The sequence below is a fragment of the Monodon monoceros genome, unplaced genomic scaffold (assembly GCF_005190385.1).
Source record: "Monodon monoceros isolate NGI ecotype Baffin Bay Population unplaced genomic scaffold, NGI_Narwhal_1 Super_Scaffold_3, whole genome shotgun sequence".
Taxonomy (NCBI): Eukaryota; Metazoa; Chordata; class Mammalia; order Artiodactyla; family Monodontidae; genus Monodon; species Monodon monoceros.
Window position 1 is genome coordinate 70,400,769 of NW_021703780.1, and position 12,829 is coordinate 70,413,597.

At 39.0% G+C, this 12,829-nt stretch overlaps 1 protein-coding gene across 7 annotated transcripts in view; it reads right to left on the reverse strand.

The window, feature by feature from the left end:
- The window catches only part of TASOR (transcription activation suppressor), a 49,962-nt gene extending 41,794 nt beyond the window's left edge, over window positions 1-8,168 (reverse strand). For 4 of the 7 annotated variants that reach the window (XM_029243923.1, XM_029243918.1, XM_029243922.1 and 1 more), the window contains exon 1: window positions 7,586-8,168. In XM_029243923.1, the coding sequence (XP_029099756.1) occupies window positions 7,586-7,913 (328 nt within the window). In that variant the 5' untranslated portion in view covers window positions 7,914-8,168. The remainder of the gene's footprint in view (window positions 1-7,585) is intronic. The other 3 variants (XM_029243919.1, XM_029243917.1, XM_029243920.1) reach the window with 1 other exon arrangement.
- Between the last annotated feature and the right edge of the window lie 4,661 nt (window positions 8,169-12,829).

Here is a 12,829-nt window from a genome sequence, read left to right on the forward strand (position 1 = left end):
TCAACTTGCCTCAACTCCTATTTTATGTTACATTTAGGTAGTATGTCTAGGACCATTTATTTCAGCAAATGAAATGCTTATGCCATAAGTAAAAGCATAAAAACACTTAAGACACTTAGCTGTCTATACAATAAAATGATTCTATCTGGTTTTTAATACTAAAGTTAGAATAAAATATGCTGCATCCATTAGCTTCTTGTATTACCAATATAAAGTAGGAGGATATTTACTATGAAAACTTGGTGAAATGGAAAGATGTGGAACTTTGGAGACAGACCAGGACACAAATATCAGGTCTAGCATTTACTGGCTTTGTGGGAGACCTTGGGTAAATCAATGACTTAACAAAACAAGCTCGGTACTTTCTTCAGTAAAAAGGAGAATTCCAGCTATCCTAATAACCACTATATGCCATATGGCACATAAGACAACACATGGAAAAGGCTCTAAGAACAGCATCTGGTGCAAAGAAAAACAGTAAAAGTTTTTATTCCCCACTCCACCAACTACTGCATACTCCCTTTAATTTTTAAAATACTTAAGTCAAATATACAATTTGTTCTTCAAACAGTAGCCTAATAACCTCAAATTTCCACTTTATGAAATAACTTATAAATTTAAAACATCAAGTCTATATATATACTTTCCCCAAACCAAAAGGAACCATTTATTTTTCACTGTAGATAGAAGTATTCATAGAACTTATGTTATATGCTATTACCTTAATTTCTTTCAAGATACTATAGAGTCAATAAATGTCATTCAAAATACTTTTAGGCCACTACTGAAAGCGGTGTTCTACTTGTACATACTCTCAAAGGTACTAAAGAGCAACTGTTCTTACTGTATTCCCTATAACGTCAAATGACATATCCATTCATCCACCAAACCGTGTATATATTACAAAAGTGCCTGTAAAAATGTAGCTTTCAATGAGAGAATGTGTATAGAACAAATGATTCCCACTACTTTGGAATTGCACACTAAAAAAGGTGGCAGCAGGATAAAATCAACATACTTATAATAATGCAATAAAGACAGTAGGAGTAAGCAAGAAAACAAACACTCAGAAAGAACTAAAGAACTACTAAACACAGAGTGTGCTATAATAAAATTTATAGCAAATGGAGATACTCAATAATCTATTGATTGTAAGCTCCATGAGAGGAGGAACTATATCTGCCTTGTTCATTACTCTACCTTTTCTTGGGGCACTGGCCCCAAGCTGAATGACTGAGTGAGTGAAGATGAGAATAAACTTTGTCAAGACTTTTTTATATTGAATACAAATATATTCTAAACTACCAAAATATGATTGTTGTCATTTTAAATTAGGTCTCACAAATTCAACCATTCAGTGATATAGAAAACAAAATGAAAGCTCAAAAAACGGAGACATCCATTCTCTCAATTCAAATCTGTTTTATAGAATACAGTAGGAGAAAACGTTTTATCTTTGTGTCTGTCCCCAACTAAACTGGAAAAACTTGTGAGGGAAAACAGCATGTGGAAGTTTTCATAGGCTTTCCCATCCAAAATGAGCCAAGCATGATTCTTAAAGTTGGGTTTTATGTATGATTGATTTTTATGTTTCTAAACTAACAAGTGACTTCAGGTATCTAAAGATGTGCCAAAAAGAAGTATCAAAAGAAGTAGCTTTAAATTTCTATGAAATTTTACAATCTACAAAATGAAATCATTTTCCTTAGCTAAGCTATTCCAACACTATTTCCACTGTCAATCTAACCAAAAGTGAAAGATTCAAGTTAAATCATATAAATTTATATAGAAATTAACTTTCAAATTATTTTCAAAAAAGTACTTAACATTTCTGTTTCATTCCAAAGCAATGTCCTAGTCACCTCAAGTAATACTCAAGTAGACTGCCAGTGTGAAAAAAATTCTTGTGAATAAAAATACAGAAAAAGGTGCAAGATTTTAGGTCTAACAATACCTGTGTCCTAGTAGGTATTTTATATTTCAAATATCTCAGTTGGCTTTACTAGTTAGGCCAAAGCTATAATTTCTAGTTTTTCTTCCCAATCATCAATTTCTGTAAGAATAAAATTATGCTGTAACTATTTTTAAAGATTTCAAGTCAATGTGCTGGTAATAGTAGTTTAGAAATATAACCAGTTTATGTTCTGAATGTACATTCCCTGGTGGTCTATTTTGTCCTTAATAATCCTCTAAAGGACATACCTGATCAACACATCCTGTCACTTCTTTTAAAGAAAACATATATACATCACAGTATTATGGGTCATCACTGAGGCAATAATAATAAATAAACCTATAACTACCCGTAGGGGATCAGAACATTTTATATATTTATCATCCATTTCACATAGGAAGTCAGAATCCAATATACTGTTCTCCGGATTCTGACAATTTTTGAGTCTAACAATTAGTGGCTCATTATTCCTTTTCAGATACTGTACTAAGAGCTTTATATGCATTATCTCATTTAATCATCAAAACCACCCTATGAAGTTCATTATGCCCATTTCACAAATGAAACTGAGCTAACAGTTAACTTGGCCCAAGGTTGATACGTGAATAGGGCAGGTGTGAATTCAAAATAAGGCTCCCTAGCTGCAAATCTTGTTTCCTGAACTATAAGTAAAACATGTATATGTAAGTGCTGAATATAAGTGCTGAAACAAATCATTCCAAGAGCTGGAAAAACAGAATTGTTTCCTCATTTTAGACCAAGAAATTATATTAGCTGTATGGAAATTAGCAATAAAAGAAAAAGAATTTGATGTCTAGAATGCTCTTTCTACCCTCTTATGTCTTCTTTTGAATCTCATTTCTTAGTATTTCTTTCTCATTTATTGCATTTAACAGGGCCAAAAGCCATAGCTAACACCCTTTTTTGGTTTATAAAGGTTAACAGCAGTCATAATAATTCTTCCAGACATTAAGAAACATATAATTTTGCTTATTTACAGTGCTTCCATCAAATTCATGTCAGAAAGATAGTTACTGAGTTGATTTCTGATAATTCACAAGGCTCTTCTATTGACAAAACTGATGATAGATGTGTTTTCATCATTTTTTTTTTCTCTTTTGTCCACACTACATGGCATGCAGGATCTTAGTTCCCCAACCAGGGATCAAACCTGTGCCCCTGCAGTGGAAGCACGAAGTCTTAACCATTAGACCATCAGTGGAGTCCCTTTTATAGATGTGTTTTTATGGGATTCAAGAAAAGACTTAGAAAGGCACTTGGAGATTTATAATTCAAATGAGGAGACTGTCTATATCACAGAACCACAACTAGAATTGAGTATTTTATATTACTGGTAGCATACAAAACATACTAAGAATTAAATGTTAAACTTAAGCAGCTGGAATAGACATAAAATTAAGGTCACCAAATAGAAGCTTTGTTTCTTAGTCAAAGGAGCATTTTTCCTCAACTACTTTTACCAACTCATTTAGTGTCAATGCCACTCTTTGTGTTTGTATTGTTTATGTGTATATGTAAAAAAAAATCATAAGTGTAAAAACAAGCTAAACTTAAAAAAAGATGGACCAGCGTTATAAAAATATACCAAGAGAAATTCCAAAATATACATTCCAATTTAAAGTAATTCATGGAAGAAAAGGAAATGGCAAAGAGTAGGCTGCGGATCTCATTGGTCTGCAATTCTCTCTGAATCCATCTCTCTGATGTCTATGGATATTAATGACTAAAATACAATGAATATCCATTTGTTCCTCATAATAATTTAGACATTTTAAAAATCATTTTTCTCATTGGTCTGCAATTCTCTCTGAATCCATCTCTCTGATGTCTATGGATATTAATGACTAAAATACAATGAATATCCATTTGTTCCTCATAATAATTTAGACATTTTAAAAATCATTTTTCTTCAGTCTAATAAAATTACTACAGACATAATACTGTAGGAATGGGTGAATCATCTCTACTCATGATTGAATATAGTGCAGAATCAGTAATAAACATTCTAGCAGAGATCTAGAGAGATAATATGAAACTTGACTTTTTTTGGACTGGGGAATACGTCAAAGAAAGTTTTACGTCCATTACTTAGAATTTATATGCGCCTATCAAACGTTTTATGTGGATGACTGGATTCTGCCTGTACATTCCTGCTCAGATTTACTTCTATGTAGGGAAAACTGTGGTACTTAGAACCAAGCCATTCATATACAACTACTAAAACATCATGCAAATTTCCTTAAGAAAGACACTCAACCCCAAAGTCTTCAAAAAGACAACTCCAAATTTTGTGGGAAAAGATGGGGATTTGGGAGGAGAATTGGCCTTTAATTTTCCTGAACTAGACTAGTATGGATGCAGGTGCGTAAGAGCATTTAGTTTGTGATGCACCTGCACGAGACGCAGATGCACGAGAGCAATTAATCTTGTGCCCTACATAAAGCATTAACCAATAAACATTTTCCAGAAAGTGCATCATTACTACTTCATTTCCCAAGACCTTTGGAGGGAAAAATTATATCAAATACAATTACTGATTTTAATTTACTTTTGATGACTTACACTATCAGATTTTAGAGTAGAAGGCAACAGTGAAACATCTACTGACGAAGTGCAATTCCACAATTTGGTTAAATGTAACAGTGACTCCTTACAGTACAGAAAGTAGCCCAGCCAATAAGTAAACAGAATAGCACATAGATCACAAAGAGTAAAATCTTACTCTTCTAGTCAACGGATCACTTAATCTGTGAGTACTTATTAAATGTGTTAATTTTCTAATGAACATAATTTTGGAATCTCAAAATTCCCCAGGGATGAAGACATACTAAACATCACTAAATTTAGTAGTTGTTTAAAAAAAATTTTTTTTAAGTGAACTAAAACTTTTCTACAATAAAAAAGAAATAAGAAGTACTCTACACCTAGGTTCAAATTCCAACTCCACCATTTACTAGCTGTGTAACCTTGGGCAAGTTATTTACCTCAGTAGTTCAGTCTCCTCATCTGTAAAATGGGAATAGTACCTACCACACAGGATTACTGAGATTTAGTTAATACATATAAACTGCTGAGAACAATGCCTATAACTTATTAAGCACTATAAAATGTTTGTCAATATCATTACTTAATTAGAATGGCACTATTTTGGATGTTATGCTACTGTGAAGACCAATAAAAGAACTGAGTCAAGTTATACTCACAAAGATTTACCTTTAAGCTACCAAAAACATGAGTCCTAATCTTAAATTTCACTGGTAAAGCAGTCACAAGCAAAGGTCTGCCATATTAAAATACGAATGCAACAGAACCTTTGATACTGAAAAGTTCAAGCAGAGGTATCTACTGAAAATGATCTAATATTCATGATAAAAGACTCAGATGACCACACCACTAATACCTAACCAAATCCTATACATAAAGTGATACCTTTCAAGTCTTCCAAGAGGACATTATCTTGGGATCAAGTGTGAAACTAGCAGTACCTGCCGAACTGTTTCTGATAAAGCATTTTTTTAATGAAAAGTTATATTTTTCTATTAAATTCTATCACCAAGTATTAACTCCTTTCAGGTTGGACAGGATGAAGTCCATGATGGTAAAAAGCTGCTTATTTAAGTTTTAAAAGTGCTATTTAGATCACTATTGCACTATTTGAACAGCTGCTGCTAAGTGTACAAATATTTAGACAAGTTAAAAATTACTCACTTTCACGAAACATGAAAAAAGTCCACTGTGTTATATTTTCCTTACCAAAACCTCCCTAAGAGGAGAAAGGTAACAAATTTCCCCCAAAGAAGCATCAGACTCAGGGGAGAAAGCAAAGACAACTAGGTTTTATATTTCCTAATTCCTCAATTATTATCTACTTTTAATGTGTTCAAATGAGGTCTATTTTACAGCAACCTCTGGAATTATCTAATTAAAAAAAAAAACACACAAGCAAACAGTGCCTTTCAACATTTCCTAGTGCCCTCCCACATTTCAACCCAAATGGGTTTTATGCCAATTTCCTGGTCCTATCAAAAATTAAAAGGAGGTACATCATGCTTTGTTCTGCTTAAAACCCTAAAAAAACGGACTTCAAAATTCTATCAAGCTAAAAGAATTTTTAAAAAGAAAAAAATTCAACCTCCTACTTCGATCCTATAACCAGAGCCCATCTGAATCTACTTCCAACCTATTCTCTACCAATTGATAACTCAGGATGAAATCTAATTTTCCTCATATAGACTATACATCTTAACTGAACCAAAAGGATTGATAACCTTGACCTATACAAGAATTCTCTTGAACCCTAAAATGTATTACATTAACTCACTTAAAAGATACTTCTAGAAACATTCTGCATGCTAGTGGACAAAAGATAACTTCATCTTTCTCAACATCGTTTCTCACACCAAGGATTTTCCTGGCTTTATCATCCAAATAGAAATTAACAATTTGACTTTATTTGTATCTTACTGACAGAAGGCTAACAATTTCAGGTGTGCAAATGTAGCTGGTTATGCACAGGGCAAGAGGAAGCACATGCTTCATTGAAGAGTCTCTTTACCAAGATTCAAGTTACAAATAAAAAAAGTTCTCCGCAAATAAGAAAATTCCTATTACTTTCCAAAGTAAATCTGAAAAAACGGAACCACGCACTAAAACAAAAAGACGCTTTGACTAAATCCAGACAGAGTATCCCAAATCGCTGGAGAGTCAAAAATTGTTTTCTAAGAATTGAAAACGATAACTTCCTCCATTAGAAAGGTGTCACAATACGGCATTAAGTTTTAAAAAGGTAACGTACTTCATTTAACTGTTCCCATACTGGTTCCAAAAACCAGACTGGACTTTTAAATATTTTTCTGAAGTTCTCTCATCTGCAAGATCAAGTTGGTGACTCTTGGGCATAAGCTGACCTCTATTTTTTTCCACAGGGAAATTACTGCACCAAGAACCTACCTTCCCAAGCTTCTCAAATACAAGAAAAAAACATACTAACGTCGGATTTAGAGACAGCCCTATCTAGCGCTTCAAAAACAAGAAAAAAAAATCTACATGGAAATGAAGTGTGATGGCAAACAGCAGTGTGCATGAATCACATCTAACGGAGATGTCTAAACAAGGGAAGACGCTGACATCGAGCAAATTTCAAGTAGACGCATAGAGCTGAAGAATTTCCACAGGGAGAAGCACTTGTGGTCCTCTCAACGCAATGGCCTTGGAGAAAGCCCCAGAATCCACGGCCACGGGTTATTTCCACAGTGAGACTTCTCAGAAGCATCCTTAGGAGGACACATCAGCTTCTCTGCCTTCAGGGGCTGGGAGGGAGGGGCGCCGAGCACCATCTTTCCTCTCTGGGAGCTGCAGCCTTACGGACAAGCTTCAAACCTGAGCTACTTCCAACTTCCACGGGGAGAGGGGGAGCAGGGAGCGTGGTTCCACCGCTTTCCTCTCGCACCAAGCGCAGCAGCTGGGCGGCCGTGGCAGTGCGGGGAGAGGCGGCTGGCGCTGCATGCGTGTTTACGTGTCTCGGATGGGTGTGGGAAGGAGACAGAGAGGTTCTAATGAAAAGATGGAGGGGAGAGAGAAAGAGGGGTTGGGAAAAAGGGGAAGCACCACCTTTCTTTTCTCTGCTCTTCCTGGGGATCTGAAAACTCCTCCTAACGGGTCTTTCGGGCTCTTCGGGGCCTTTGGGCAGAGCGGCCGCGCCCGCCTCACAGGAGTCCTGAGGCTGCTCGTGGCAGAGGCTCGGGGCGGCCTCGGCAGCCGCGGTCTCCTCAGGCCCGGCGCCGCCGCCGGGCTCCGCGACGCTGAGGCCGCCGCCATTTTGTGGGGAGGACTCAAGCTCCGGAAGCGCCTGCTTCAGCTCGTCGTCTCCGCCGCCGCCGCCACTTTCCCAGTTCGCGTCCGTCGGCGGAGAGGCCTCCGCCTCCGCAGCAGTAGCCATCGCGCCGGCGTGAGGAGCACCGGGAAGCTTCTGCCTACAAGGTCGACGGGGGTGGGGGGAAGGGGTGGCGGGCCAGCTTCGCCGCCAAGCTGCTCTCAGCCCACCCACCCCCTTCCCCCCCGTGGCCGCTGGCCGCTATCCCGGCCCAGCAGCCTCTCGGGGGCCCCAAAGCAGGCGCTACAACCGTGCGGCCCGACCCCAAGAGCCGCTCCTCGCTCGGGCAGTTCTTCTGCCGGCCCCCACCACTCAACGTGCTGGCGTCGGGGCCGGGATGGGGCGGGGCCATCTCGGAGCGCTCCACCAATGGGGGCGCGGCGCCCGCCTCCGCGGGTGCGGACCGACAGCGCCGGGGGGTGGAGCCTCGGGGCGCCGGAGCCCGCCAAAAGGGGCGACCGCAACGGCTGGAGAGTACCTCGACGCCGCGGCCAGCTGCGGGGTGGATGGGCCTCAGGACGAGCTGCGAGTTCCCGGAGCACGCTCGGCCAGTGCTGCAGGCGAGGGAGGCGCGCTGCGCCAGGTCCCGAGAACGCAGGCGTCGCCTCTTTACGGGCAAGATTACCCGGCTTCTCCGCGCACGATTCACACCGGCCAGGACAGTACAGAGGCAGTGGTTGTGGGACGATCTCGGCTTTGTGAAATATTTACGTGCATATAAAGCCCTGGAGTGGCGATAAGAGAGTGGACTGCAGCGATAAGAGCATGAAAGCCTCGGGGGCCCACTTCACCGACCTGCAGTTCCCACCGGATCTTGCACCTTTACAACACATTACTCCCACCCGCCCCCCTCTTTTATCTAGAGGGGTTAGAACCAGTGGCACGCCTCCAGCAAACAGTCGATACCTTGGTCCTTTGATTTGACTTCATAGCCTAATGTTAACAGGATTTGGTTCTGGGGAGCTTGAGGAGAGAGGGGCTGCTGGCTTTTAGATTTCCCTTTGGTGTTTCAGCTTTCCTCAAGTGCGTGTATATTAAAGAAAAATAGAAACGCCTGCAGCCACGTTAAAAAATATACAGCAAGCGATCGCTTTCCCTTAAAACAACTTGACAGTCAAGTAGAAGGCCTTTAAAACAGCTTACACCGATTAGGTTGAAACTACTATTTATTTGGGTTATGGTGAATAGAGAAAATGTAATATTTCTTGGGTCCTTTCTGTACGCTAGGCACTGGACAAAGCGATTTACGTATACTATGTACATTTAATCCTCACAACAACAGATGTTAGGGAGATACTATTATGCACAATTTAAAATAAGTGTTGCATAGGGAGGGTGAGAGGGAGGGAGACACAAGAGGGAAGAGATATGGGAACATATGTATATGTATAACTGATTCACTTTGTTATAAAGCAGAAACTAACACACCATTGTAAAGCAATTATACTCCAATAAAGATGTAAAAATAAATAAAGCAGGGATAATAAAAAAAAATAAGTTGCAATTAGGAGTATGGGATTAATAGAAACACACCACTGTAAAACAACAAGGATTTACTGTATAGCACATGGAATTGTGTTCAGTATCTTGTAATAACCTATTATAGAAAAGAATCTGTAAACTATAGTTAAATAAAAAATAAGTATTGCAAGATATAGAACAAATTAACAAAATGAGAATTTGAAGCCAGGTCTGTTTAACTCCAAATAAAGTACTTGCCCTTGACCTAAAGTACTTGACCTAATCTTCACAGCAGCTCTGTACCTTTATGCATTTTATGTATGGAGAAATGAGGATTGACATTTTGCTCCATCTCTAAGCAGTAGGATAAGGATTGGGACCCAGACCTCAATTTTCAAACTCCAGGAGTTGACTGACCAAACCTATAATTATAATAAAACCCTAGGCTTTGCCACGTGGCTGCTACTTAAAGAGCATTCCCAACGGCAATAGCAAAATTGGATTCCAATGTCCTGTGATAAATATCATACCTGTTTAACAGCTAATAGGAAAAGCTAATCATGACTTGCCCAACCTATTTGAATCAGCTCAGTAAGTCATAGGAAAGTATAAAACAATTATTCCTTTTAGTAAATAGTTAATATAAAAACATTTTAAAATACTGATGAAAACACTAGGGCCATGTTGAGGCAAAATGCTACATTATTTTAAGTTAAAAATTACCCTCGAAATTTGGAGGAAGAAGCTTTACTTGATAGTAGAGGCTATCAGAAACTCAGGTGTTGGGGTCTCCAAAGGGTAACTCTGTTGTTGGTTCATTAAAGGCATTTCTAAAAACTCATTTTTATCAGATTAAAGATAAGTAGGAACAACTGCATACTGGTGCCACTACTCAGCTAAGGCTTTCCTCATTTGGTCAGCAAAAGCCAGCTTAAACTTGGAAGGTAGAAGTCCTAGGATATGTATAAGGCAAACACACCAGTTGGTGGTAAAGAGTACCTAAAACTAAGCCCAGAGAGAACCATTTGTCTTCCACAGAAATAGAATCTTAAATTCGGTGAGGATAAAATTTTTCTTCATTCCAAGTCATTTATTTTTTTTAATTTTAAATGAATTCAGTATTATTCCTTATAAGGTGTAAGAGGATTGGGAAGCTCTAATATATAATTTTAACTATATATTCAATTATTGTAGATTAAAAATTTTAGGTTCACCTGGATAACATTACTACTATTCAATATTAGAAATATTTTTCAGTTGTTTATTGGGTGCTGTGTGCTGAGGATATAATTCTGAAGCAAAGGGACACGGGTACCTCTTTCATGTTTACAGTTCATCAGAAAATATGTCTAAAACTAGAATCTATGGTGATGGCTAAGCAGAGACCTAAAAGTTAAGAATCAGCTACAGGAAAGGGATAGAGGGGGCATAAACTTGCTATCTCAGGAACACTAACACACACAGTGAGATACAGAGGGTATCCACATATGTGTTTATATACATGTATGCATATAGATATCCAGTATATGGGGATGGGGGTTCAAGGGGAGGAGCTACCACTGATACACAAGGTTCTGAAGCAAGAGCTACTAAAGGTTAAAGATATAAAAGCTACCTAGGGGACTTCCCTGGTGGTCCAGTGGTATAAAGAATCCACCCTGCAATGCAGGGGACTTGGGTTCAGTCCCTGGTCAGGGAACTAAGATCCCACATGCTGGGGGGCAACTAAGCCTGCACGCCATAACTACTGCGCTTGCGCACCTCAAGTAGAGCCCACGTACCACAAACTACAGAGCCCACGCACCCTGGAGCCTGCTCGCCATAACTAGAGAAGAGAAAACCTACAGACCACAACTAGAGAGAAGCCCATGCACCACAACAAAGAGCCCGTGCACCACAACGAAAGATCCTGCGTGCCGCAACTAAGACCCAACGCAGCCAAAAATAATAATAATTTTAAAAATTAAAAAATAAAATAAAACCTACATTGTCCCCTACCCTAAGTAATGGACAAAACAACAACACAAGGAAAACTAGAGAACAATGAGATAGTGTATAATTAAATATGCAGGGACCACGATTGCCTTTTTAAATTGGAAACACAAAAATAATCCAGTTCAACTCTTCATTTTAAAAATAGGAAAAGACAGTGGACCAAGATCACATAGCAGGCTAGTAAGAAGACTTAACATTCATTGAGCACTTTCTGTGTGCCAGGCACTGGTACTAGGAGTGTTACATGTGTTGAATCATTAATCCCCACAAAAAGTATTAATGCTATCCATATTTTACAGATAAGGAAACTGAGACAGAGGGGTTATTTAACTTTCTTATGGTCATTTCAGTTTTAAGTGGCAGAACCAAGATTCTAACCCAGGCAGTCTGCCTTCAAAGCCCATGCTCTTAATAACCACCCTAGGCTAACCTCTCGTTAGTAGCAAAACAAAGTCCAGAACTCAGTGCATTTTCCACTATGCCATTTCACCTCCCTTCCTCAAACAGTACTATAAAAGACAGGATATAAATAGTATAACTCAGCAATAACTGTCAGTATTACTGAAGCATAAACCTTTGAGCTAGCAATTTTACTTCTAGAAATTTGTAGTAGAGATATGCTCATTCACATTTGAAAGGTTTATTCAAGGATATCCATTGTTATTTGTAATGGGATATCAAGTTTTGTTTGTAATAGTAAATAATTGGAAACTAAATGTCTATCAATAGGGTATACCCATAAAATAGATACTGATACATGCCAAAACATGGATGCATCTTGAAAACATGCTAAGTGAAAGAAGCCAGACACAAAAATCCACATACTGTGTGATTCCATTCACATGAAAGTTTAGAATAGTCAAATCCATAGAAACAGAGAGAAGATTGATGGTTACCAGGACCTGGAGAGAGGGGGGGAATGAGGATAGACTGACTGCTAATGAGTATAGGATCTCTTTTGGGGGTGATGAGAATGTTCTGGAATTAGGTATGGAGATAGTTGCACAATTTTGTGAATGTACTAAAAACCACTGAGTTATAAACTTTGCGGAGCACAGGCTCCGGATGCGCAGGCTCAGCAGCCATGGCTCACGGGCCCAGCCGCTCCGCGTCATGTGGGATCTTCCCGGACCGGGGCACGAACCCATGTCCCCTGCATCGGCAGGCAGACTCTCAACCACTGCGCCACCAGGGAAGCCCGAGTTACACACTTTAAAGTATATAAGGATTGATTTCATGATATATGAATTATGTTTGAATTTTTTTTTAAATAGAGGACCTAGGTATTACCAGAGGACAGAGATTCCAAGCAGCAGGGAGTCTCTCCCATTGCTGGCTTTGAAGAAGCAGCCTGCCATAAATTCTACAGGTGCCAACACCTTGAGAGATCTTGGAAGCAAATTCTTTCCTAGTGAGTCTCCAGGTAAGAATGCAGTCCAGCTGACATCATGATTTCAGCTGTGTGAGACCCAGGCAGAGAAACCAGCTAAGCCATGTCCATACTCTGACCTACAGAAACTGTGAAA